Source organism: Cynoglossus semilaevis, chromosome 14 (genome assembly GCF_000523025.1).
Source record: "Cynoglossus semilaevis isolate Cse_v1.0 chromosome 14, Cse_v1.0, whole genome shotgun sequence".
NCBI lineage: Eukaryota > Metazoa > Chordata > Actinopteri > Pleuronectiformes > Cynoglossidae > Cynoglossus > Cynoglossus semilaevis.
This window is the reverse complement of record NC_024320.1, coordinates 14,388,343-14,415,401: the sequence shown is the minus strand read 5'-3', so window position 1 is coordinate 14,415,401 and position 27,059 is coordinate 14,388,343. Positions and strand designations below refer to the sequence as shown.

The 27,059-nt window shown below is 39.0% G+C and overlaps 2 protein-coding genes across 3 annotated transcripts in view; both read right to left on the bottom strand.

The window, feature by feature from the left end:
• LOC103389723 (FERM and PDZ domain-containing protein 4) overlaps positions 1-17,803 on the bottom strand; it is a 42,257-nt gene extending 24,454 nt beyond the window's left edge. Inside the window, exon 1 of the mRNA XM_008325265.3 lies at positions 15,805-17,803. Coding sequence (XP_008323487.3) covers positions 15,805-16,085 — 281 coding nt within the window. The 5' untranslated portion in view covers positions 16,086-17,803. The remainder of the gene's footprint in view (positions 1-15,804) is intronic.
• A 113-nt stretch (positions 17,804-17,916) lies between these two features.
• LOC103389711 (MSL complex subunit 3) lies at positions 17,917-24,403 on the bottom strand. 2 transcript variants are annotated; one of them, XM_008325252.3, is made up of 14 exons: positions 23,940-24,403; positions 23,262-23,344; positions 23,069-23,164; positions 22,871-22,965; positions 22,682-22,779; positions 22,440-22,565; positions 22,158-22,315; positions 21,908-22,066; positions 21,563-21,813; positions 21,390-21,479; positions 20,857-20,966; positions 20,650-20,749; positions 20,468-20,552; positions 17,917-18,970 (listed from the first exon to the last, which is right to left on the bottom strand). In XM_008325252.3, exons 1-14 carry the CDS (start codon positions 24,036-24,038, stop codon positions 18,871-18,873), a joined length of 1,650 nt encoding a protein of 549 aa, XP_008323474.1. In that variant the 5' UTR covers positions 24,039-24,403; the 3' UTR covers positions 17,917-18,870. The 2 variants fall into 2 exon arrangements, with proteins under 2 accessions (XP_008323474.1, XP_008323473.1); XM_008325251.3 differs by having other exon boundaries at positions 22,440-22,568; positions 23,940-24,401.
• Between the last annotated feature and the right edge of the window lie 2,656 nt (positions 24,404-27,059).

Here is a 27,059-nt window from a genome sequence, read left to right as displayed (position 1 = left end):
ATTTCTCTCATTGTCCTGTGTTTTGAATTGTTTTAAAAGTGATATTTTTTTCTTGCAGCATCAACTAACGCCTATGAAGATCCACTCATGGACCGACTGACTGTTCCTTCCATAACTGTTCTTACTCTGAAAACTGTTCCAAGTTCCAGAACTCCCAAACCTGAACGCCCTTTGTAGCCCATTCTTTCCTCTGTCACAACTTTTAGAATGAGAAGCTGTCACTGTCTTCACTCCATTGTTGTGATGCAGTTCAGGTGAACTTGTGGGACAGCTTTGAATGAATCCTAACGGTGCATCGCAGAGGTTAAGGGCTGGTCAGGTGGTTCTTGGTATGCAGTGGAACTGTGCCTGATACAGCAACAGCAGGCAGTCTGGCATATGTTCCAGGGAGCTGATATGCGACACACAAACAACTCCGGCTGGTTGCCTTCACTGCCAAACGCTGACATAAAAGCCAAGCTTTGCCTGAGCAACAAACAGTGACGGGCCTTTATCTTTGCCTCTGTGGTATGAAGTAATAGTTCACACCTTCAAATTTAACTAGATTTTAATGCAATGTGAAAACATGGGGCAATTACATTATATATATATATATATATATATGTATATGTATGTATATATATATATATATATACATATATATATATATATATACATACATATATATGTATGTATATATATGTATATATATATGCAAGCAGGCATTACTTTGCAGTTACATATGTAAGTTCTCAGTGTAGAAATAGCCACCTTTGAATGCTATGATCCTATTGTTTACTTTTTGGAATTCAATGGCATAAAATTAAAACCTGAACGATTTTAATTAATTAATTTAATTAATTTAAGATTTTTAAAGATTTTTTTAAATTATACTGACAATGATCCCTCTTTCCTAACAGCTCCATCTCCAACGTCCTTTGTCTCATATATTCACCATCTCTCCTCACCTCACGTCCAAACCATCTCCACCTGCTTCATAGTAGGTTTCACTACTGTCTTATAAATCTGACCTTTCAACTTTGCTGCTATTCTTCTGCCACAAATCACCCCAATACTCGTCTCCATCTGTCCACCTTTACTTCACCCGTTTGAACCTGTACGTCCTCCTCCACCTTTACTACCTCCACTCCTTGTAGCTTTATCATTGCACCTCCCTCACTCTGTCTCACCCCCGCTGACCTTCCTCCACCTCTTCATGTTTTCTTTCACCTACTCTCACTACAGATCAACATCTGTGAACTTCAAGGTCCATAAAACCCCATGACATTAAAATTGACTAATATGTAAACTGTGTTTCAACTATCGGAGACAGTTATTAAAGATGGTTTAAATATGTTGAAGAACTAGATGGATCAGATTCAGCTGGTTGGAAATATAATAATTCCTTTTGAACTTCATACACAATCCATGGGAACACACAAGTCTTGGATGTATTCAACAACTGTAAAGGTGCCTTCAAGTTTTAAGGTGGTCAGCAGCCATATCCCAAATGTGACCACTCCTCACCTACAGTCTCCTGTTAAATATTCATAAAAATATGTTTAATTTCATACAAAATGGCGTTGTCCACCAACACACCCTAATGTGTTTTTTGTCAACAGATGTTGGGTTATTGTTGTATTATATTGTTTATGTAAAATCCTTACATATTTCATTATCGATTGTTGAAAATAGTCAAAAAATGTGTTTAAAAGCTAATGGAAGAACGTATGCGATATGACATAAGTGACTGATAAAAACATCAAGACTTTTTTTAATTCCTTCCTGACTTCCTTCCTTGCATCTCTCCATCCAGACAGATGCCTTAACCTCTGAGTATGGTTTAAAAGATTTGTCATCGTGATCCATGTTTAGAGAGCTTAGTGAATGTGAACATGGTCAAGGATCATGCAAACATATATATGTGCGTATGTTTGTGTGTATCTGTGTGTGGTTGTGCTGAACACTGGATTGTCGTCGAGTTATTCCCTGAAATGTACCGATCCAGGTTTCAACAAAAAACATCCAGCTCATACTAAAGGTAAAATATTTCCTATTATTTCCTTTTTTAAATCAATGACAAACCATTCTGACCACTGTGCCTTCATATAGTGTAAAAATTTCATTTTTGTTCTCATGTTAATCACATTTCCACAGTGTTTGTAAAGGCTACAACATCTAAAATCTATAGCAGTGGTGCTGTAGAGTGCTCCCCTGGGGGTGCACAGCCGTTGGGGGGTGGGTTGTGGGCAGGTTGGGGGGTCGTATTGGTTCAATATTTGCTGTATTTGTGCCACAGTGGGAACACTGAACTGAGTTGTAAACACACTTCATCTGTAAATGGACAACAGCAGGTGGGGGTTATTGTTATGTTTAAAGTTCAGTGAAGTGATTTGAAGTTGTAGCTGTGAATGTAACAATGTGTTTGTGCTTGTGTGTATGTGTGTATGTGTGTATGTGTGTATGTGTGTATGGGGGGGGGCAGAGAAAAAACCTCTGATCTACAGTTCATTGGTTTAAAGTTTCAGAATTGTTTGTGTTGTGTCGTGTTTACCAACAATTCTATTTGTAAAAAATAAATGATTCTGAATTGAGCCCTGCAGCACACCAACACAAAGACTCGAGAGAAGCAAAGCCAAAAAGACGTCTCATTAACAGGTTTTGTCATTATCACGCTATCAGTTTGAACATATTTAAATAGAGCATGTTGTTTCTTAACTAAGACCCAAAATGATATCATATTTGTTTTGTGGGGGGGTGGGCGGGGTGCAGTACTTTGCTTCTGTTCTACTGACTCCCTCATCAGCTGATGTCTGTACAGATAAAAAACCAAATGATGAAGTCACGAGCATTCCTTCAATTTAATACAAAAAAGGCCGTACGGAAACACAGACAAACACAGCCATAAATGACGTTAAGGAACCACGAGTTGTGAAGAACTTTCATACATGCTGACCACAGCATGTTCACTTTACTGTTGACTCACTGTTGAGTCTCCAGGTATAACAACTTCCAGTTACATACACACACACTCACCCAGACAACATCCTGGGCATCTTGTGGAACCCAAACATGTCCATGTGGTCCTACAACGGAGCGTTGCGTCCCAGAGCTCAGCTCATCCACATGAGCGAGCTGATCCCCGCTGAAAATCCTTGCACAGTGAAAAAGTCACACATCCACCTTCAACCAGGATCCATGTCAGGAACATATCCCCAGGATTTTGGCCGGTTAGGAAGATAAATGGAAGGGCAACAGATATCAGCCTTGTTGAACGTCTCATTCAGCTCGCTGGTAATTGAGTTCCTCTGTGTTTTTACTAGAGACAGAGGAGGTCATCCCCTCAGCTGCACCTCCACCTCCACCTCCACCTCTCTGCTGCTGCTCCCCACCTGCTTTACTCAGCCTGCAGTGGCTTCTACGTCTAAACGCAGGCAGAAGTGCAGCGATGATAGCTGCTGTGAGCAAGGGACAAGCGAGGAGTGTGGGGTAAGAGAGGATGGAAGAAAGAGGAGGGAGGGAGGCTCCGGGAGAGAGAGGGAGAGAGAGAGGGGAGGGACAAAAGGGAGTGGATGACTGATGCCTTCTGGCTCCAGTGTTGCCCTGTGATCATCAGGGTTGCAAAACTCTTTCACTGGCAGATAAGAGCAGAGAAAAGAGGATGCAGCACGGGGATGGCTAGAAGAGGGAGAAATGAAAATGAAAGACTGGAGGATGTAGTGAGGAACAAAAGAGGAGAGGAGAGTAAAAAGTATTTAGGCTGTAAGAAAGAGGGATGATATGAAAGAGGAGCAGAGAAGGGGGTGTGGCGTGATGGGCAGGGGAAATGCTGACTCAGCAGGCGAGGATGCTGATGGGAGTGAGGGCTCGGTCTCCAGAGGTTTTTCAGTTTGAAGCCCGTTTTACACAGAAAGACACAGCATCAACATCACGGTGACGTAGACGAGAACCGGTCCCTGCACTTCGGACTGCTTCCCTTCAGATCAGCCTGAAGGAACATTTCTCTGACTTCATCTCTGACATCATTTTGGAGAACAGAGCTGACACCAGTTTGTTTTGTACTAGACGTTTACATTCAGTAACATATTCCTTCTCTAAAACTGCACATGTATGTGCAAGTGCACAGATGGTTACGCCTGAGCAAAACACGCTCTGGTTGGCTGGATGCCACCATAGGGGCAGAGGACGAAGTATGTGATGACAAACCCTGACTGCATGCAAAACACGGGAAACGATCACGCTTCTGTGATCAAATTTCATTCACCTGACAATCTTAGGATCAATCCCAAACAGGTGAATAACAAAACATTTTAGGATTTAGGATTTTTTTTTCCCCCAAATCTGTGACCCATGTTGTCAAATGTCATGGAAACGAAAGAAATGAAAACAGTTATTCCAGGGATAAATAATGTCAGATTTTAGGGTTTATTCTTTATGCTGACGATTCATGACTCTATAACCATGAGCATAAAAATATCTGACAGAGAAATGCAAGAGTGCACACATTATCACATCAAGACCTGGATTAGTTATTTTGATGGGTGAGGTATATTGAGCGTCTTAAAAATATATACAGTAGTCGCCCGAAATTTAAATGAGATGATAATAAACTGATGCAGAGATCTCTGGTAATGGAGTGATGCCAAAAAGATAAAGGGCTCGGAAGTAGAAATGATGAAGAAGCACATGTGCTGGAACGGATGTCTGCCAAGACCAATTAATTCAAATTTGATTACTCTTACTATTAGCCATTTTTCGGAGCAGCTTCACTCCTAAAACACAAATATCTACAGGGTGGTATTTTAACATTAACTATGATTTATTATGATTAATCCACAGCTACCCTTTGGTAAAAACTGTAATTGTTTTAATGCCCATTTTAGGAGAGGACATTATTATATTTACCAAACACTGACTTCTTGTTTCTGCAGCCCAAATAGTTCAGCCCAGTTCTAGTCCCTACAGGCCGTGTGGCCACTGGCCTTTAATAGGAACTAGAGTCAGGTAAAAAACAAAAACAAAAACAAAAAGTTGTGCAACTAGAAATTCCACTTCCATCAGCACAAATTAGAAACTCATTTCAATTAAATTTTAAACAGCCAACCCTCAATATACGTATACCAAATTATAGTGTGTGCAGTCAGAGTTTGTGTGCGCGCGTGTGTGTGGAGGGGGAAGTGGAGGGATGACCTTTTACTTTAAAGCTTTAATTGATTTCACACTTGACTGATTCCTCTCACATATAAAATCCTAAGATCTATGTTCAATGTGGAGAGAATCACTTTATAGAACCATGAGGTTTGATCTCACAGACAAATATCACTTTTACAAAACACCAAAAATGTGAAACTTAAATGGAAGTTATTTTTAGACAGAAGATAGTTTCTTTCCTATCCTGGTCATTATTCCTACAGCTGATAAACTGTTAGTGTTTGCAGAAAATGTGGCAAATTAAGGTTCACTTTCAGAGAAGGCCAACAAACAAGTCTCAGATACAGACTGATTAGTTAATGAATAATTGATTAACTGCTGCAACTCTGCAGGTTTGACCCACATCATTGACCCCACACTGCAGAACCAAGAGATTGCAAGTTAGGGAAAGGAATATGAAAAATAAAAGAATTGACACCAAAAACTGAAAATGCAATGCATACAAAAGGATGTCATAAACAGGAGAGCTGGGTATTGGTTTTCATCATCAGCCCTGCTCTCTGATATCTTCCATCTCACAACAAACTAAAACCACAGCATTGCTTATTACAGTGCAGACACTGATAGGGACGCCACTGGCATCCCATAGCTGGTCTGTGTCCTAGTGAGATAAGAGGGGAGCGGGACGTCCACTTGCCCTCTGTGCACTAATGAATAACAATACAGCCCAAGGTCACAAGTGGTGTGTGACAGTTAGACTAAGGATGTGAGCTGCATTGTTACGCACCACTTAAGGAAAGACAAGGAATGTGGTAGGAATCTGAATGTCCATCTCAGCAGAACACCCTTTCTAATAAAAAGGAATGATCCCAGATTTGGGAATCACTGATGCCAAGACACAAACTCCACAACCTGAGTGAAGCAGACTGACAAATCCCATAAATACAGTGCAATACAGGTAAAAGCAGTTTAACAAATGTCACTTCAGACCAGACACAGTGCTTCTGTGTCCTTAAGGAATTTTTCAGTTTTACAAGCCTTCCTGCAACATTCCTGTTATTACATGGGCTAAAGCCAATACCATTGTGCATACACAAATACACACACATGCCGCACTCACTTTATGTGACTCGTCTAAACAATGAGATCATAGTAATTCATTCCTGCACCCTCTCTAATCCAACCAGCAATACGATCTCTTGCTTTTCTCTCCTCTTTATGACGCAGGCCTAATCTGATTGGGCGGATAACCCCAGAGCGGGGAGGGAGGGCGTTGGGGGGGGGGGCAGGACAGAAGAACCGTGTGAAAAATATGAGAAACGGATCAGATTGATTCAACAAGGGGAAACGAGGGAGGTGAACACAGAGAAAAAAAGATGGAGAGGAGGAGGGTTGGGGGCGAAGGGTCAAGGAGGACAAACAGGAAGAGGAGGGATTGATGGACAGTGGGTTTGAGGTGGTTTACTCTTGTAAGAAAGTATTATGTAACGAAGGAGGAGAGGAGACAGAGAAGGAATGGAGTCAAATTTGTAGTATTGACTATAGTTCCTATAGATTATAGTCGGAAAAAAGCAGGATCATTTCATTCAGAAAAGCATTAATGAGGCAAAAGGACGAGGCCAGGGGTCTGCAACCATGGGTCTGCAACCATGCAGCAGCAGCACTTCTCTGCAGTCGCTCGCTGCAGTACACCAAATATAGACCAGACCTAAGTACGTGCTTAAAATAACAGATGCATTAGAACAGTATAACAGATAGTGGACAGGAAGGAGATTTAAAAAAAAAGAATAAAAAGTCAGGTTTTGAATTCATAGGATAGAGTGAGACATGCTGACTTCAGGTCAATGTATGTGACTGTAGTACAGTCAGGAAGATGAAAGTATTTTCATAAAGAAACCAGTGCACGTGTGTTCCCTAATTCTTTGGTTTCTTGCAAATAACACATGTTGTTGTGCAATTTGTAGCACAACATACTGAGCCACGAAGGAACACAAAAAAAGGATTTATATTGAGCTGTTTTATTTTATCTTATTTTTACTTTTAATTTGTTTATACTTAATTAATCTAACTTGGTTTTGTCAGTGAACACTGTGGAACTGTTGTCTTATTCGTCTGCCAGCCAAATGCAGGTTTAAGTGTATCAGCTTCTCTGGAGATGAGGTATTGTGTTAACACAGTACTATGTAACTCTACTCATTATTAGAGTCATGGGTTGGGCCCAATCCCAGAGCTGCACCTAATTTCAATTGATTGCATCATGAAAATCATCAGCCCTGCAATCACATGCCCAGCGTTTCAAACAAAGGTGAATTTCTACACTGAATTCTGTATGTGGATACAAATTTGTGTATTTGTGGTACATGTGGAAATAAACAGTTTTGTAAAAACAACTAAAAAAATGTATCAGCAAATATAATGTGTTTTCAACCAAAGTTGCACTAACGATACAAATAGATAGATAGATAGATAGATAGATAGATAGATAGATAGATAGATAGATGTCAAATCTGTCCTGAATTCTCCAGCAGCAGCAGCAGCAGCAGCAGCAGCAGCACCTGTTGACTTGATTTAAGCAGGTGTAAACAAATTTGGCTCAGGTCTGCTTTGTTTTGTCGTTTCCTCTCTCTTCTCATTCCTCCCGCTGTCAGCTTCCTAAATATCCCTCTTCAATAACCGAGCTTGTCGCTGACACTTAGGAGATAAGGAGGAACAGGAAGTGACTTGAGCCATTTGTCACCTTACAAATCTCTCTCTTTCTCTTCCTCTCTTGCACAGGCAAATGAAGTCCAGGCAGCTTCATATCCATTCTCCCATCTTGGCTGACATACATCAAGATGCTCAAACCAAGACAAACAACGTAATAAAACACATGAATCTAAACTTATTAGCAATCCATCAAGCACAGAGTAACATTTTTATTACATGCACATGAAGCTAAAATGCTGAAAAAGTATTTTTTCCCATCAGTCATTTTGTGACATCACGTTTCAAAACAAAAAAGAAATGTGACAGGAATTACATTTCCACATCAGCAGAAAGGCTCAAACTATTAAAGTGTCAATTATTTTTACTGGGTAAAAGTATAATTTATAATAAATTTTTTAAATGGTAAATAAAAAAATAGAAAATACTTCTCAGAAATGTGGTAAACTTGAAAAGATGAAAAGAAAAGGATGTTTAGTGTTTTTTGTTGAGTTGAAGACAAAGTCTTAATATTTCACCTATAATTTCATCACCAAAAGTAAAAGAAAAGTCTTGAATCACTGACACCAACTGAATAATGATTCTAGATCTCATTCATCTAGACCCAGATTTAAAGCACACACAGCTAACTTGCAGTTTTAGTGGCTTTTGAAGTGAAGTGAGTTCCACACACACACACACACACACACACAGTCCGACATTTAGTCATTAAAGGATTTCACACATTGGCTCATTATTTAATACTAATGCATCAGCGCATTTGCAAACAGATACAGCAGCAAATCCCCACACATCAGAGTTGCACACACACAAACACACACCATAACTCACAGTGGGGATATCATGTGATAAGCGGTTTCCCCAGAGAGATTATCTCACTATGCTTCCCTGAGGCTCCTGAATGAACGACGGCAGCAATAAAAAAAAAAACCAACAACAACAAAAAAAAAAAGCAAACCCACAGACAATAAAAACCAGGATCAATGTCCTGACATGTCGTCAATAGCAGCGGAACAAACAGACTGGAGGGGCTCCAGGATATTGATGACTGGACGTGAGCTGTGGTCACTGCTGCTGTATCAGCTTCTGCAGTGATGCTTGGCCTAATAATAAACACCACACATATGTATCTATGCTACAGTATGTGGACTGAACCTCAACTACAGTGTTGTCTACACAGTGCACAGGCACTAGAAAAACATGTGTGAGAGAGAGAAAAAAGAAGCTTTAAATAATCACCTATGATTCCTGTCATCGCTGAATGTAAAGGTGAAAACAGTGGAAACAAATCAGAAAATAATTGTAAAAAATCGATAGAAAAGGCAAGAATATTTCCAAAATAATGATGCAGAAATAAGTATGTCGAAGCTCAAAACTGTAACCAAGCTGGAAATGTATGAAGTTTGATCTAATTTCATTTATTTCATCTTGTTTCTCATCCAAATATACTGGCTCTAAAACCAATATAGATCCCAGTAGACACAAAAGTAATTCTTATTTTTATATTTTCAGGCCTTATCAGAATGTGGTTGATGATAAAATGAATTAAACAGGGATACCTATATTATTTCTGGTGGATATTACAGATGACATGAATACTTTTTCATTGATTTTATTGATCATCTCCAGATTTTATAAAGCTACAGATTCTCAGCTTCTGTATTTTTTAAATTTTGAAGTGAGAAAAAAATAGAAAAAGATCCAGGTCCATCTATACAGGTGTGTCTGTGGTTTGTTGTGTCAGTCTGACTGATGAATCTACGTCTGATTCTGAATCTCGTTTAATTTGTCATTCCTCAGAGCCACATGTTCTCTGACCTTTGACCTCTAACCTCTCTGCCATAATCCTTAAACAATGCTACCGCATCCTGGCACTTTCACATCCCTACAGTCCTACGGTCTACTGCTCAACACGGGAATCTGTGTTCAGACAGAAGGAAAATGACTAGAGACAAGAGAGGAGAGACTGTAATGCTGGACATAACATGATTGTATTTAGATATCTCGTCATTTCAGCCACTCTTTGATTTATGTCGGAAATCCTCACACATTTAGTCATTTCTGCTAATTGATTCACAAAAACCCACCAGTGGTAGTAGTAAGATTTTCTTGAAAATCATGTGACCCTGAGAGAAGCTGCAGGACGATGCCGTTATTGTAATGCCACACACACACTCACACACTTCCCAGGAGCCAGTCAAAGATAAACCCTCTCCAATCCATGATGTAATCTTTGAGTGTGCTCAGTAATTACGAGATCCTGCCTTCCTCCTCCTCCTGCTGCTGCTCCTGCTCGCATCCACCTCACCACAGGCTTACGTAACCGAAGTCTCCACGTGCTGTCAACTCAATGACTCCAAGATTCCAACATGGCTCCACAAATGTCAGGGGTAAGAAGGATGGAAATTGCACCTGAAGCCTCGCAGGGAATAATTCAAAGGTCTGTGTCAGAATTAATTACTCTGTGAAGTCATAAATATATTTCCAGTCATCTGTCAGTTGGTCTTGAATAAAGATATGGAGGCATAGAAGCGTGGAGCGTGGAAAAGAGCGGGAGCATCGCTTAAAATAAATGAGTTGCCAAAAGCCAAAAACAAGCACAAATGTCCCCGGAAAGTTCATCAGTCCTGGGTAAAAAGCTTCAATGCTGACAAATAGAGTGCTTCTAATGTGTCCTTGACTTAAAAAACAAACAGACCTTAAACAGACACTTGATCAAAGTAAGGACCGCAGAAAATCAAAGACAAGAAGAAAAGCAAAAACTCACTGAACAGATGCTAACATCTGCACTTTGTCTGCATCCTCCCAGGACTCCATCCTCTCCTCGGACTAAAAAAAATGAAACTCTTTTGGAAAATAAATTCCTAAAGTAGAGTTAAAAAAAAATTATCAATGTATGTGTGTAAAAGTGTGTATTTCTTTGTAGGTTCCTGTAATTATTTCTATCCATTCCCTGCTTGGTGCCAAATGTTTCAGCTTAGCGCCACTGTGCAGCAACAGTAGTGATGGATTTAGCCGGGGCATCTGGGCTGAAGGGGATAAACTCTATTCTCACACAGACAAACACAAACACACACACACACACACACACATACAGATACTGGCTGACACACACGCATGTTCAGAGTCTGATGCTGTGGGAGTGCAGGGCAGGGTGCTAAAAACCTCCTCCCAGTGTCTTTGTCAGAGTGATTACAATATGTGTGAAGTTATATATGGTCCAGGGCACCACACACACCCACAGACACACACGCATACACACACAATGGCATGCATGGTAATCAAACTAGTAATCTCATGCATGTATGGTATACAGTCAAATGTGACAATCAATGAGTGTGAGGCTGTGTGCGTGGACAGAGGTCAACTGTGGTTGGAGCAGCAGTATTAGCATTAGCAGCAGCAGCAGCAGCAGCAGCAGCAGCAGCAGCAGCAGCAGAGCTTTATAGACTCACTGTGTGTGGGATAATACAAAAGAAATATACATACAAACATAAAACAAAACAAATAAAAAATATTCAGATCCGACTAAACATATTGGAGTTTGTGAACACGTCCTTCCAGTATCAGAGCTGCGCAATGTTGAACTATAGGAAACTCAGCCTTCTTTCATCACTATTTACCATTTTCTTCTTGTTTTTCATTTCATACCATGCATAAAAATAATCTAAAATGTAACTTTAAATGTGTAACTAATCACGTGTCAGTGAGATTCAGTTTCACTGCAGGGATTGCCATTACCTTGGTCAGAACAATCTGGACACACCATTCCAGCTGCTGCCTTGTGAAATTAAGAGCATGGGAGGTAAACACAACCTGTTGTATGTTTTTTTTTGTTACAATAATTGACTGACTGACCTGTGGAACTGCAGCGACAACTACAAAACACAAAACTGGACAGGATTTTCTCAGTTGCCCAGAAACACGCAGCGAAAATGGAAGCAGGTTGGGACCACTGAGGTACAGTATGAGGACTAGGTATGGCTCAGGAATGGAAGTGGTCCGATATGGGTCAAAATATCAGGATTGAACATAGACATCGACTGTAGCCCGTCTGATCCAATACCTAAGACAAGAACTTTGTGCAACATGTCGTAGAGAGGGACACTATCGCCTCAGCAACAGCAGACCACGGCACAGTGGAGGAGAAAAGAAGGTATCGGATTGATATCAGTATCAGCAGATTCTCCAAGCTGTAGTATCAGTATTGGTATCGGACATGAATAACATATATCTATCCTTCCGTGAAGAGTACAGGTGTTTTTGTACCTGCATCTAGAATTTTGAGATCCACTCTTACAGAGATAAGCAGTTATAAAAGGTTCAAAAAATGCGATTCCCAATCCCAAGTCTGGGAAACCATCAAGCTCTAGACTTTACAATGTCTTCATTTACCACCAATGTGCTGCTGAGCAGTCGTCGAGTTTAAACTTAGTTTCAACACAAGAAAAAAAACTGACTAACACCAGACAAATGGCTCTAAAGGCTGTGGCCACTTCTCCCTTCAACGCAGAAGTGGCTGCGTTTTCCGTGACAATACAAGTGACACCAGAATCCCACTAATCTGAGCTGCTTAAGATGTCGAGAAGAATCCACTTCAAGATAAAGAGTGGGTTCTCCAGTTCCACAGATTTATGACTGCACGCTTTGACGCCCTCTGAAGTCATCCTCTGTGGTTAAATTCATCACTCTGTGACAGCTGGATTTGATTTCTCTGTGCGACAGCTGTTTCCATGTGTTGCGAGAAGGAAATGGATAATTCGAGACATTTTGATCGGCCCTTTAGAGAGTCAACGGAGATTTAAACTCTTTTTGTATTTGTTATTAATATATGTGTTGTTCTACTTCGGGGGAGAGGAGTTCGATTGGTCAACCCACCGAGAGGCCAGCTGGTGCTGAGTCTAGGCCAAAACTATCTACTGCAGCCAAAACAATGGGGGTTTGTCTCGTTTTATTTTCGGGATAATAAAAAATAAAATAAAAAATAGATTGGTTTAAAAACCAAAACAAAGAATTCATCGTGTTACCTGCCTTACATGATGTGTTGAAGAAAAAGATGGTGGTCACACATGTATTAGTAAATTAGCACTCGCTATTTCAAAGGTCAAGCTGCACACTTTAGCTAAAAGCAACATTTGGAAAGGTCAGCAAGAAGTAAATGAGACACTGGTGAGTCAAATCCAGAGATTGCCCATAAAAAAAACTCTTTTAAAACTACATTCAAATCTGTTGCATAATTCATCTCCATCTGTCCATCTGTAAATGTTAATCACCTCTTAAAGGTCAACTTTTTTTTACACCTAAATAACCCATTTTGGAAGCATCGCTGGACTCGTGTAACGTATGTGTAATATAAACTGGACCATGGATCAGTGTTCTGGAAACAAAACACAATAAAGTGAATCGTATACAATTTCTTTAGCATGTTTTCTTCTTCTATCTCACCATGAGGCCTTTAGCACATTTTTAAAGAAGCTCTGCTGCAACGTTTGTTTTTCACTTATAATATAAAATACCTTACAGACTAATGTAAATATTTTTAAAAATGATGATCTACATTAAGTGAAATTGCTTGAATAGTATCAATTTGTCGCCATTCTGTAAGTAAAATATGAATTTTATTTATTTATTTATTTATTGGTGTTGAGTTACCACATTATAATCTAATGTGACCAGATCATCAAAATTCCCCTTATTTTTGTGTCCATGTTGGACTAAATTGAAGCAAAGCTACTGTAAGTTTACATAATGTTTTACTATAATATGGTTGGTTTGTATGGACACCAAAAACATTTTAATATCAAATCAAAATGTGTGTGGCTAAAAAGTACTTGATTAATGTGGCCCCAGACCATAACATTGTCTGTATTCATTTCACCACTGACTGATGTATCCCCACACTATTTACTGCTTGGTTAAAGCAGTGTGAACTGCTGCAGCTCAAGGCGCTGATTAGCTTCTGTGCAAAGCTCATCTTTAAATCCATGCACATATCTTATATCAAACTCTTCAAGTGGAAAACAGTAGCTACTACTGCAAAATATGTGGTAAGGAATCTGATCAGAGCAATTTTACCCAATTGTGAAACTGTGTCTGTCTCTCACACAGCTGCCTGTGGAGACACTGGGGGAAAAAAACACAAAATGAACTACAAGAATCTATGGTTCCCCCGAAGCAGGAGGATAACAGTGTAATTATTCGTGCATTAAAAATAAGGTGTAAAATTAAAATAGATTTTGATGAAGTTCAGTACAGATTAATTAGAGCACTCTCCTGCATGGGTAACTGCGTACAAAAATGATCCTTTCTTTATGTGGAAATGATGATGGAGAGTACTTTGATCCTATCTCATGACTCAGTGTTCCATCCGTCTGCACCGCTCGCCATGACTGTGTCCTAATTTTCAGGCATCCAGGAGCCAAAAGGAACAAAAATAATTACTAACAGTTGCTGAAACAACCTCCTGGGCTTTGGAGTTGAGTTGCCAAAAAGGCAAAGAAGAAAAAAATAAGCACAGGCAGGTTACAGGCAAAGTGATATAAGCTCAGCAGTTCTAATGGAGAACGAAGTGTGCAAAAATATACCAGGGATAAAGGAACAAACTGTATTAAAATATATCTGTGTGATGTATAACACTCAGGCTTTATATATTTTAGTGGAGTGCAAAGTTAGCCTGAGTCTAACTAAGGCAGAAATTTCTTTTTGCTGCGTTTGTTAAAAAAGTATGTCACAATTTATGTAATAAAAATAAATATGACCTGATTAGGGTTAGTTTATATTTTAGAGGTTGCTCTTTTTGGTATCCAGTTTCAAATACATTAAACTATTTCATTTGAAACAAACAAACAAACAAACAAAAAAAATCAAACAAAAAACTAAAAGCCCTAAAGCCAAATAAAAATATATTTTTTAAAAAGTCCCATCTCTGAATTATTCCTTAGTCACGTTTTTGCAGTTTGAGATTTTTAAAAGGGACATTTTTAAAGGTACATTTCAAAGAGAACTCTGGCAGTGAGTGTCTGCCAGTAAACACTTCCAGTCTTTTATCTTGCTGAAGTGAAATCATATACAGTCTATAAAGGCATAAAATTGGAAAATCACAGAGTCACTCCAAGCATCTCTGAAGAATTTTAGGGAATAAAAGGATGATTTGTGGTGTGGATATAAACTAACGTTAGACATTTTTCATCCTTTAGCACACGCTGCTATGAGGAGTCAGAGAAACACATAGATAGTCATTAGCATTCTGAGTAAAAATCAACATCTCAGGGTTTTCTCTTCAGTTTCAGATACTGCTGGAATTCACTCCCATCCTAAATTTGATTGACTAGTTCTCTATCCTTTTTATAGATTACTGTATGATACACCATGCAGAGATGACAGAAAAAAACAACTGAATATTCCTGCCTGAATATTTGACCTCCACTGCTAACATCTTTGATGTAATTTTACACACAGCCTTGTCCAATAATCACTGGTTCCAGTGTCTTTAAAGGATCCATCATGCTCTTTTTTCCATGATAATATCCCAGACTAAGGCCAAGGTCACTTCCAGTCTGCATCAAATTCCAAAACGTCATAAATCTTTGCTGCTAAAACCACATCGACACCCTTCTTCCATGGACACTTCACTGTAGCAAATTAAACCAAACATCCCCCCTCATGAGGACTGAGCACGAAAAACAACAACTCAGACTTAAACCCATTTTGAAATAAACGAGTTGTAGAACATTTTACTGTAATACATTATATTATTGTGCATGCTGCTTTACTATGAATTTGTGTTTGTGTTTCATTATTAAAATTATTATTGTTATTAAACACTGTCCATCTATACAGGACAGAACAACATAAACACCCAGTAATTAAAGTTGTTGCACATTAAACTCAAACCTTGATTTGATTAAGAAAGAAACTGTCATTTTCTCCACATTTTTCCCAGTGTATAGGTAAAAAACAAATCGTACTCACTCATCATTTCCCAGGAACGACGTCTCCCACCACAGAACCTTCCTGGTCCTCTCTGCTGAAGTAGGCATGACAGAGAGCTGCTCCTCCAGCAGTTTGCAGATGTTCTGGACCGTCAGCGGAGTCACACCTTGGTCTGAGCTGACTGACGTGAGGTCAGTGCTCAAGTCAAAGGACGTCAAAGAAGAATCGGTGGAGATGGAGGGGCTGGAGTCAAACTTCACCTCCTGAAATCCATCTCTGAGGTCCATGATGATTGACGTTAGGACAGAAAATAGGGACATTGTTGATGGAAGCTAAAAACAGGCAAGAAGATAGAGATGTGGTTAAAACAATCAATAAAGTAAAATAAATATGGGAAAGAGATAAACGAGTGAAAGACTAAAAGAGAACCCAAAAATATAGAAAAAGAAATGTATCTGCACTCTTCGTTTCTGCTCTGAAAGCTCTTTACTCTTCTTCCTCCTTCACTGTGAAGTGCCGAGAAAAGAGACACAGGAGAGGACCGATAACTGACCCATCGGAAACAAGAAACAAGACTTTGACAAAGATAAAAGTGCAGGAAACCAAAACCACTCTGACATAGAGATAGAGCAGCCAGAGCAGATGGAGGGCTGCACCAACAGAATAAGAGCAGAAATCAAGTAAAGGTGTGAGCAGCATCACTTAGGATGTGGTAGCTCACATCATTACAGCCCATTTTACCCCCTCCCTCCCCCCAATGATTGAATCATGCGGTAACTGGATAGAGACGATGCAGGGTGGGATAAAAAATCGATTTGAGATGAATGGAGAGGCCAGAACTGGTGGCTTCTGTAGCTACATGATAGCTGCAAGTAGGAGAGTGCCATCTTAGGTTGCACCAATGAGCAGTTCATTACAAGACGTCTGTGCCAGTGCAAATGATATTACGGATTACCACTAAAAACCTATTAGAGCCCTGATATGGGGGAAGCATGTTGATGAAGACTCTTATCGGAACAGCTCTGTCCGACAGTGAAGATAGAGTATATGTATATCCTTATATATATATACTGTATATATATATATATACATATACCCTAAGTGTTATATGTGAGGTGGTTATCATGTCAATGTAATCAATCAGATAGAAGTTCCTGTCACAGATAAGGAGCTGGTGGCTAGCACACACTGTATTTTTTAGCAGTTACAATGAACTATCTGCAGGTTGACAACTGATATCCATCATCCATATAGCTTGGTATACAGTACTATAGAGTTGCAGCAATGTTGGAGCCAATCCCAGATGACACTGGGAGAAGGGCCAGCACATCACAGAGCCAAAAAACATGGGCCAATAACTAGGAATGCCCTAAAATAATTCATAGTCCTCTCTTCACCGCAAAATGCCAGGAGTCGGGTGTAGAATGACCTCATACCAGATGCTATGGTAGCATGCTTTAAACTGACTTGTGGTCTCTCACATCAGATTATCTACAGCAGCAGCACCTGCTATTGAATCAACAATCGTGTTTCCAAAACGTTTACAGATTTATGGGACTTGCTGTGCGTGAAGGAGAAAGGTTAGAAACATCTGCTGAATGTGCATGACCTTCCCATAACCAGCGTATAAAGATGAAGGTAATAGACATGAACTCAATGCTCAGGTTGAGTCAACTTTTAAATACACATGACAATGCTGTGACCCTAAAAGAATTAAAGTTCCTAGAATTTCTTTTTTCCATTAGAGCCCTAGTGAAATTAAGAATAACAAAATCAGCCCAAAACATTTTATGGATTCCAGTGTGAAAAGAAAAGCGGGAAAAGAAAAGCCAAAAACTTGTCCCCGTCTGTTTTGATTAATGCTGGTCAAGTCAACTGCCAGACAGAGCAGTGATTTCAACTTGTCGAACACTGACGCCATCTGGTTGGTGCTTCATCTGTCCTGTCACTTTGTTGGCTTTGTTCCTGACACTTTTCATTATTTCTATTTAAATGATGTCACAGGCGTGAGAGTATTTTTATACGAATTAGCTTGGTTTGATTTCACACTGAACATTTTTGGGGGAGTGAAACAAACAAAACAAAAAAACACGTAATGTGCTTGATTTGGTTGGATGGGAGAGTTTAACATTGAAATGAAAACACACGTTGTAAAGACAGACATTTATTTAATAATTGAGGAAGTTTTTGTTTTTTAACAAAGAAATGAAATAAAAAAATACAGCTGAAAAATGTACACAATCAAACAGAAATGCTACACCTACATGACATTGTATCTACAAGGCTTGTGCATCACAGACTATTTCAGGACAGAACATTGACAGAAGCTTGTCTTACAATAAATATAAAAAAATATGCCTGTGCAAAGCTAATTTGTATTTACAGTGTCTTATCACTACAGGTAACCTGACTGATCTGAAATCTTCTAACGTGGGACAGGCAGAAGAAAGTTCAAGCTGAAGACGAAACAAATGTCAAGATGATCAAAAGGAAGTAAGAAAGGCTCAAAAGTAGCTGATAGCTAAAAGATAAAGAAGAAATTCAGTTCAGCAGCTAGCATTCTAGCAATTCCGTATTCCTTTTTTGTGACAATTGTGTGCATTGCTTCTCGCAAACATGGACAAAAGAACGTGCAAGCATTACTGGAGAGAAAATACCTCATGTTAATTCAACAAACACTGCAGTTAGAAGTCAATTTGAAGTCTATATTTGACTTAGAAACCAAAAAGAATTGTTTGTGTGGCAACGCTGATGATGTTTATATTTTTAAAAACTTTACAATCATCAGCTATTTTGCTGCAACTAAGTTTCATTAAAAAAAAAAGCTTAATAGCACCTAATTCTACTCCAGCAGAAAAGCCTCTTGTGCTCTAATGTGAGTGGAAATCTACACAAAGTACTGCAGGTAGTTGTACAAAAATGAAGGAAAAATAATGTTAGTGCCAGAGAGGAAATTGAGATACAGGAGGAAAAAAAAAAAAAAAGCTCAGTCCAGTCCAGCTCCAAGGAAAACTACTAACATCTCTCTGCACACAAGTCCAACCAGGTCATAATGTCAAGGAATTGTTTGATTAAAAAGAGACAACATTGCAGCCGACATCCTCCTTAGTAAACAGGCCTTGGCTGTTTCATGCTGTAATGGGCCTCAGACGCTGACACATATGCTGACTCAGGGAAAAAATCCTCATGGAATTCTGCCAGAAACCTAAGGAGGAAGAAGGCAGGGAGAGGATGAAGGAGAAAAAAAGCAGAAGATCTGGTTTTCAACCCTGTTGTGTTCACGTGAAATGTTCTACATGGGCTGAGAACAGCAGTAAATCATCAGGGCTTACACAAACGCAACATACAACAACCGTAAACTCTCGTCATCTGGTCCATTTCTGATTTTCCTCGATTTCCCAGCCTCATTCCACATAAGTCCAAGGCCCTTTGGCCTCTGCATTTGGAGATATACATGTCAAAGATAAAGCCTTCTCATCCGTGTACCAATAAAGAAGAGGAACTATCAGTCAGAGCATGGAAGAAGAACAAGAAAAAAAAAAACCCAATCACTCCTCTTCCTCCTGTCTAATCACGAGCAGGGAAAACTAATCTGGAATCTTCTTAGTATCCACCACTGGGCCAAATCCTCTAAATCTTGCCATCTCATCTTATCTCCACCGGTTCTTTTAATCTCAGTACAAACAAATTATCCTGATCAGAGGAAAACTTAAGACTTTAAAGAGGGAAGACAGCCTTAACAGGGACAACAAACATGGAACATATGTGGAGGAAACTGAGAGATGATTAAAAAACTGAAAAGGCCAGTGACCAAGTGAGGCCAAAGATTTTGAAGTATTCCATGTTCAATAATTGGAAAATCTAGTTTAACGCCATCTTCGGCAAAACTCATGTGGCATTTCAAGGCAGCACAACATGTGTGTATATTCATGCAAACAAATGTCCACACGGACCGTGCATAATCATATTCATTTTGCCAAGAAAGGTACAGATAGGATCAAGTGTCCGAATCCCAGAATGCTGTGCACTTTGGGCTCAGTGGCATCAATCAGGCTGACTTCAAAGTTTAAAAATAAATATAAAAGTAATAAATGAAGATCTTCCTCAAAATATGCTCAACGCTTCAGTTTATTTCCGGGAACATGCTGCATCCGACATCGTACTAAATTAATTTTTGTATGGGAGACATACATCTCCTAATTCACTATTCCATTTTATTCATCTCAACCACAGCGTAGCCACTATTCACTTTGAAACATTTTGGCACCGAGCGCTAACCACTACTTTCCTGTACTTAGATCATCCGAGGAGCAATGGCCACCAATGTGTTATTCATTCATTCTTCCTGTTCTTGTACGCTGCATTTAAATGTTGCTCGGACTGCACGTCTTACTTTGATTTAAAAAAGGACAGCCTAAAACCCCCAAGTGGATTTGTAATACAGAGTATTTTCAGATTCTTATTTTGTCCAACCACTGGCTTCTTATTTAGTTTTTTTTTTCCTCCATTGCCGTGTTTATATCCATGTGGTAATCAAACTGATGCAATGGATTTTCTTGTTCGTGCATTTTCTTTCACTAATTCCCTCAGCTAGAAGATATTTTCTGCTAAAGTTGAGACAAACTTTTTTGGCAGTAATCTCCTCATAGATAGCATTGCACTAAAATATTTATGATCATTTATATTCATTATGGTCAGTTACCTGAGAAAGAGTTCCAAATGTTTAACAAGAGCTCGGAGGTTCCTGTCAGGAATCTGCATCTTCCCCAGGATCTCAGGAAGCTTCACTGTAAAAAGAGTTGGTAAAAGATGAGTTATACATTATAAATAGCAAAAGCATCAGCCAGACATACAAAGAATGGAAAAAAAAAATCTATCACCAACCAAAAAGACGGAGGAGGTGCTGGGATCCGTACAGATAGGATGGTGGAGGAGGCTGGTCATTCAGAGGGTAGTTATCAGGAGTCAGTTTCCAACTTAGAACCTGGTTGATATGAAGGCAGACCAATTCACTCTGTTATTACTAGAAAAAAACAAGAAAACCCTTTAAGGTATTCCAATATATGTTCATCCTACTGAAAAGTCCTCCACCTCATTGAGCTCATTGTTCCTGCGACTCTCCAGTCCATAGAAGAGGCCACTCCTCTCCTTGCTTGGTGTCAAAGGCAGTGGAGAAGATGACCCACTGTGCACTGGGGTTTCTGGGTAAAAATTAATAGAAGGGAAATAAATGATAAATTGAGACAAACCAAAGACTTAAATACATGTACTTTTACTCTAATAACACTATTCTCTGCTTCACTGAATTGCCAGGCAAAACAATTAAGTACTCTTTCACTAGGTGACAGCACATGGCTATAAAAACTATTTTGTTATAGTTTTTGTTTAGGATTAATTTTATTTGCTGGTTGGCGTGGGATTTTCCTAAAGTAAAATACGTACCATGAGTTAGAGAACACTGATCTAGTGTCTATTAAGAGAAGCTCAATGGGGATAAAAATGATCGACTGTCTCCATCTACTGGCCAAAACTGATAATTACAAAAATATTGAATCTGGTTGGAAAACCTCATAAACTAGGCAAAAACAATTGGTATAGGAGAAACAAGTATTTTCTCTGCTTACTTCTGTCTAGGTTGAGAAAAAACTTTGGCTGAGATGAGGTGTCGACCACTCTGCGTTTGAGTTGTGGTGATGCTGTGGCACTCCCTCCACCTGAATTATTACAAGATCTTAGTAAAAAACACACCACAGAGATTTTAACTAAAATACATCAGTTCCTGTAAAAAGGCAATGACCTCCACTGCTGCCTTCAGCTGGGCGGTCACTTCCTGATGTGTTCCTCGTGGAACGTCTTAGCGACTGAGACTGAGACTGGGACTGGTATGAGATGCAGTCCATGTCAGGGTGGCGGCGCCGCTTTGGGGTAGGAGCTGGGGCAGTAGGTGTGGTAGTGGTAGAGATGTCGCTGAGTGCTGGTTGGCTGTCAGTGGACTGAGGAGTTGGAGGGTTGTGCCCCAGCGGACTTGGGCTGCGGTCTCTCTGAGCGCTATAGAGACAAAAACATTTTAAATCAAACAGCTAAAGTTAAGAGCAAAACTGCAATAAGAAATTGTGTGTGCATTTGTTTTAGGCAGTCATACCTGCTGGAGCATGGAGAGGTGTCATTCATCGCCAAGAAGAGCCTGGTGGAGCTGACCTTCTTAAACTGCGCTTGTTCACAAGGATAAAGGAGAATCATGGGTAAGGTGAAGTCAAACGTGATCCTCAGGCCATCCACCATTTCCTTACACAGCTCCTCGCTTCATTACAAGAAAATTAAACATTAATAAAAGAGGTTAAGTAAAAAATGAAAAATATTATTGCAGGTTGAAAAGAGGACAAATTTGTCACCTCTTCTCCGGTGGGATGGCCTGAGGACTGCTGCTCTGTGTGGTGTTCTGCTGCCGACGGTACCGCTCATTGGCCATGAAAGCCTTGTTGATGGCAAAGTGTTTGACGTAGGATTCCAGGATGTGCACCACATTCATCTGACAGGGAACCATCACTAGCTGGAAGGAGAAAAGACATGCGGTTTCAATGTATTTATTAAGACAACACCCTGATTTGTGGTACGTTTTAGATTACACAAATGCAAACAATGTGTAGTTTTAGCTTTAGATGTTGTGTACACACCTTCTTCCTCTTGTTGATGTAGAAACAGTCATCCTCCAGTTTCTTTTTAAGAACATCTGGGATGTTGATGTCAATGTGGACCAGTTTCTCCTCGCTTTCCCTCTTGATGTTACTGTCTGGTTCAACCTTCTGGGAAAAAGTTGGATGTAAACTGTTAACTTATCATGTTTGGGTTAATCAGACTTTATTTTACATGTATATATTTTTTTAAGTATAAGAAAGGGGTTTAAGGTAGACTCCACCATTTTGTTAGTGTCTTCAGAGAAGGCACTATCCCCACTGTTTGAAGATTCAGGGTCAGAATCGTCCCCGTCACTGCTGTCTGATGATGAAATCAAGCCTGGAGATATAAACATAGCATAAAATAATACATAAAGTATTTGACTGCAGTAGACAGCAGGAGCAAAAAGGCAGACAGAGCGATTTCTCACATGCGTCATCACTCTCATCCTCTTTGGGGAGAGTCTTCAGAGAGGTTTTAGAGCCAGACTGACGACGACGCCTCTTTGACCATCCTTTTTTCTTCCTACCATAAAGGGACAGACAGAATATGCAGCTTTTACATCATACTTGCCATTTCAACATGGGAAAAATGATTGAATAAATATGGCCATCGATCATCATCTTACATGCGATCGAGAGCTTTGCGAGCCAATTTACGTTGCAATGTACGGTTTTCCTCCGTGTCTCTTAGGACATGATCATCTGCAGCCCAACGATCCCAGCTGTACAAAGTAAATAAAATAATGAAGATATTACATGTAAATAAACATGTAACGCTCTCCCAGGTATAAAAGAACAAAAAACTCAGTTGAACATTACCTTCTGTTCCAACCATTAAAATGAATCAGGTACTTTGGGATTCTTCTTCCATGTTCATCTGTACCTACTATGAGATCAAGGACCTGAAATGTAAGAAAGACATTATGTCCCATTTGACTCTTTTGCGGTCAATATTCGGACAAGTGAATAATGATAGATGGGACTTACTACTAATTATTCATCCGTAATTTACACGCGTTACGTCTGTACGTTAACTATAACATTTGCTTTTAGTGTAAAAAAATACATGTCGGTGTTTGCAGAAAATATACCGGGTTAGCATTTGTGAGCTAGTTAGCAGCTAACTGCTAAACAAATTACCAATGCAGTGTTTTTCACTAACTATATGTCACATCCTGACAAGATGCTCATAATAGCAATTGGTGTACGAAAGTGGGTTATGTGTGGAGTGAGAAGCTCATTTATGTTTCAACACTTGTGTTTTTAATGGTTTGGGTATGGTTTTGGGTACAGTTGGGTACGTTAGCAATAAACCTGCTAACCCGGGAATGTCCCAACAAAAACTGAGCGCGAGGCTGCAGATGCATACTAAGACATGTGATAAATTGTATGCACCCCAACATTCAATGCTGCCATGCTTTCCACCTTCTTGTTATACAGAAGCGCTTCAAACTCGAACTAGCTCCTGTGAGATGCAGCTCAAGCATATCATGTTACCTTAGCGTCGTACAACACTTTAGCCTTGGTTGGGTCTGGTTCGAAGCACAGAACTCTTTCTCCTTTGTGAAACCGATATTTTATTCCCCGCGAATTCATTTGTTCATGGCGACGTGCGTGAAAGGGTGCATCAACTAGGAGGACCCTATAAAACCCTTAACACTTTCTTTTCCATTTTCTCGTTTAAAAAGGGACCCGAAAGAGTCTTTAACTAAAACAGCAGGAGTGGAGCTGATGCCTTTACGAACATCGCGGAAATTCCACCTGTTTCCTTTGTTCTAAACGCGGTTACTGGTGCTAAAAAATGAATAAAAAATGCATTTATATTTTTCGAAGTGCTCGTACACGTATTCACAAAAAATCGCTATGATATGAATTTATTTAGTTTTCTCTGTAAAATACGTTATAACACGTTGATTGTAGAACGGCGAAGGCAGCACCGAAAGACAGAATTGATCTCACACGGCTACCATATCGCCTGTGTACTTCATACAAATAAACAGTGCGTGACAGTCACTTAATATAAAATATTAATTATATTTAACCATTTAAACCACAAGAAAAGCATGTATTTAATATTAGAAAGAAATCAATTCTGAAATATGTGGTTTGTTCCACTTAACGTTTTACTGCATTTACTACAAAGAGTGACATTGACCCTGACTTTTAATTCATTTAGATAAAATTTCTTCATAGTTCATTTTGACACGAATATAAAACTTTAATGATCAAATTTTACCAAACAGAAATCAACACAAAAAGTCGGAATTTGTCTTTCAACGTCACACTACCAGTGTAATTAATACTTTCATACTGTAGGTGTCAGTAAAAAACAAAAAACGACAACACTACAGAAACGTACCTTTAAATGACGTCATTGATTTTACGTTTCCGAACTAACATTTTACAATCGCTGTTTACTCATATAACTTTACTTATATGATCGTATATGATTAGATATATATTTAACCCTAATGCTTTCACAAATATCGCAGAAATTATGTCAATCCCAATTTTGGATTACATTTTAAAACCATGGGATAATCCGGCATTCAATTTAATAATAATCCAATAATCATTAGATCTTTGTTTTTTCTTATTCCGTTGTGTATCATGTATCTGCATTCACTAGGAAAATGACACATAAATGTTTTCTAATTGATTCTCCACAATAGGTTGGGAAATACTGAGTATTAATAATTAAGCACTGACTCTTAGGTAACAATCTGGGAGGTTTCTGATTAGATTTACTGGTATTGGTTGTCAAAATTGGGTAAAAAAGAGAGTTCAATAAAGACTTGGTCTCTGTAGGACCTTCTGGGTCATAGGTCATTAGGATGCACTATGCCTTGCAAAAGAATTGGCTGCTAATTTAGAAACTATTTTTCCTCTGAGGATGATTTTACAAAGAATTTAAGATTCTCACCATTTGCAGCAAATAATATTGAGTAAATATTTCCAGCATTGATTATCAGTTGAAAAACACTTCATTGTTATTATTTAAAAAAAAACATACCTCATAAACCTATAAAACACGAAGTGTGTCCCTTTTGGAGGATTTTTTTTCTCTCCCCACTGTTGCTGAAATGCGCGCTCACTCTTTTTTATTGAATTATATCTGTATCTAAGTTTATTTGGCTTTAATTTGTATTGTTATTATATACTTTGTATGACACTGACTGTATATGCACTCCCCCGATTCCCAACGTTTTATGAGATATTTTAATTTATGTACTAATTTTATAACTGTTGCTACTTCCTCTTGTATGTCCTGTTTGGATAAAAGCATGGATAAAATGGATAAAAGTTTGGATAAAAGCATCTGATAAATTATATAATTATATAATTGACTTGACTTTTCTGAAAGTTGTATTTACCTATTCCTTTTGACTGGTACCAACCAAACAAATATATTGAATGAATTACTGCAACACTTTTGATTATATTATACTGCTCATACATATCAAGTAACATAAGAGTTAAGCATACACATAGCTTTAGAGGGATTTAGTGTATGTTATTTTGTTTTACATAGTTTTCCCTGAAGGCAGAATACAATAAGGAAATCTACCATGTCCAAATAATCTAATCATCCTTTACTTCTACAACATGTTGACTATAAAGGCTGAAATACAAGGATGTTTCCATGAGCACACCATTATACAACCCATTAACAGTGCATTTTTCCCCCATTATGAGTTTCAATTATTTATTTTTCTTCTATTAAACGTGTACTGTAAAGTATATTGGAGAATCAAAGTATACATTCTAGTAATTTGATTTCTTTCTGGCAAAGGAAACCCCCGTCTTCAGTTGTGGCTGCATTCAGGCTTGCAGCTCTAATATCTCAGAAAAAGGCAGACATAACACTGAACATGTGTAGCCTTACTAAATTTATTCCGATCCATATCGGACTGATGTGTTTTGACATTCATGTCATATCATCATGGTTTCACATGTACTGTCCCAGTAACACGATATCAAAGTTATATTTTAAAGCAAATACTGCAAGAACCTATACATTTTTAAGTGTTTCTACCTCCTAAACCTACTGTTCAAGAGGTTTTACTGTTGTTTCTGGCCTATCATCAAGATAAAAGAAGACTATATAGGGCCTTAACTCTACTTTCAATAAAAGTAAAGTTGAGCAAGTTGAGCCCAAGTTTGACCCCTTCTGTGATTTAACCTTCCGTGAGACATTCTTTTTTACCACAGACACCTATTTTCACAGGAGTCAAATCAATCTCAGCTGTTATCAGTGCCGTGCCATGCTGTGTTTTGTGCTATGTGTGTATCAGTATCATGCACTGCAGCTTCATAAGCTCTTCTATCACCTTAGTCTCCAGACTCCTGCTGTCACTTTTCATTTTCCCATAGCTGCAAACACTGGGCCACACATGTTCCTGCTCTCTCTCTCTACCCCCCTCTCTTTCTTTCTGTCTTTAAACACACGCACACATCACAAAACCCATCTTAACACAGTGAAATTACCGAGATCAACAACAGTTTAATATATAGCCTCACACACAGGTGTGTATGGTGAAAGGAACTGGCCATTAATCCGCAGGCTCACACATTGTTTAACTAATAATAGCACACAGCAGGCCTAATATTCCTAGA

What these genes read in the sequence shown, in the direction of transcription:
- LOC103389711 (XM_008325251.3), bottom strand. Translation starts at nt 24,038, where the DNA reads ATGAATTCGCGGGGAATAAAATATCGGTTTCACAAAGGAGAAAGAGTT. An exon ending in CTGAAGACACTAACAAAATG is followed by an intron (nt 22,569 to 22,681) that starts GTGGAGTCTACC and finishes ACTTTTTCCCAG; the next exon opens with AAGGTTGAACCAGACAGTAA. An exon ending in GCACCTCCTCCGTCTTTTTG is followed by an intron (nt 20,553 to 20,649) that starts GTTGGTGATAGA and finishes CTCTTTTTACAG; the next exon opens with TGAAGCTTCCTGAGATCCTG.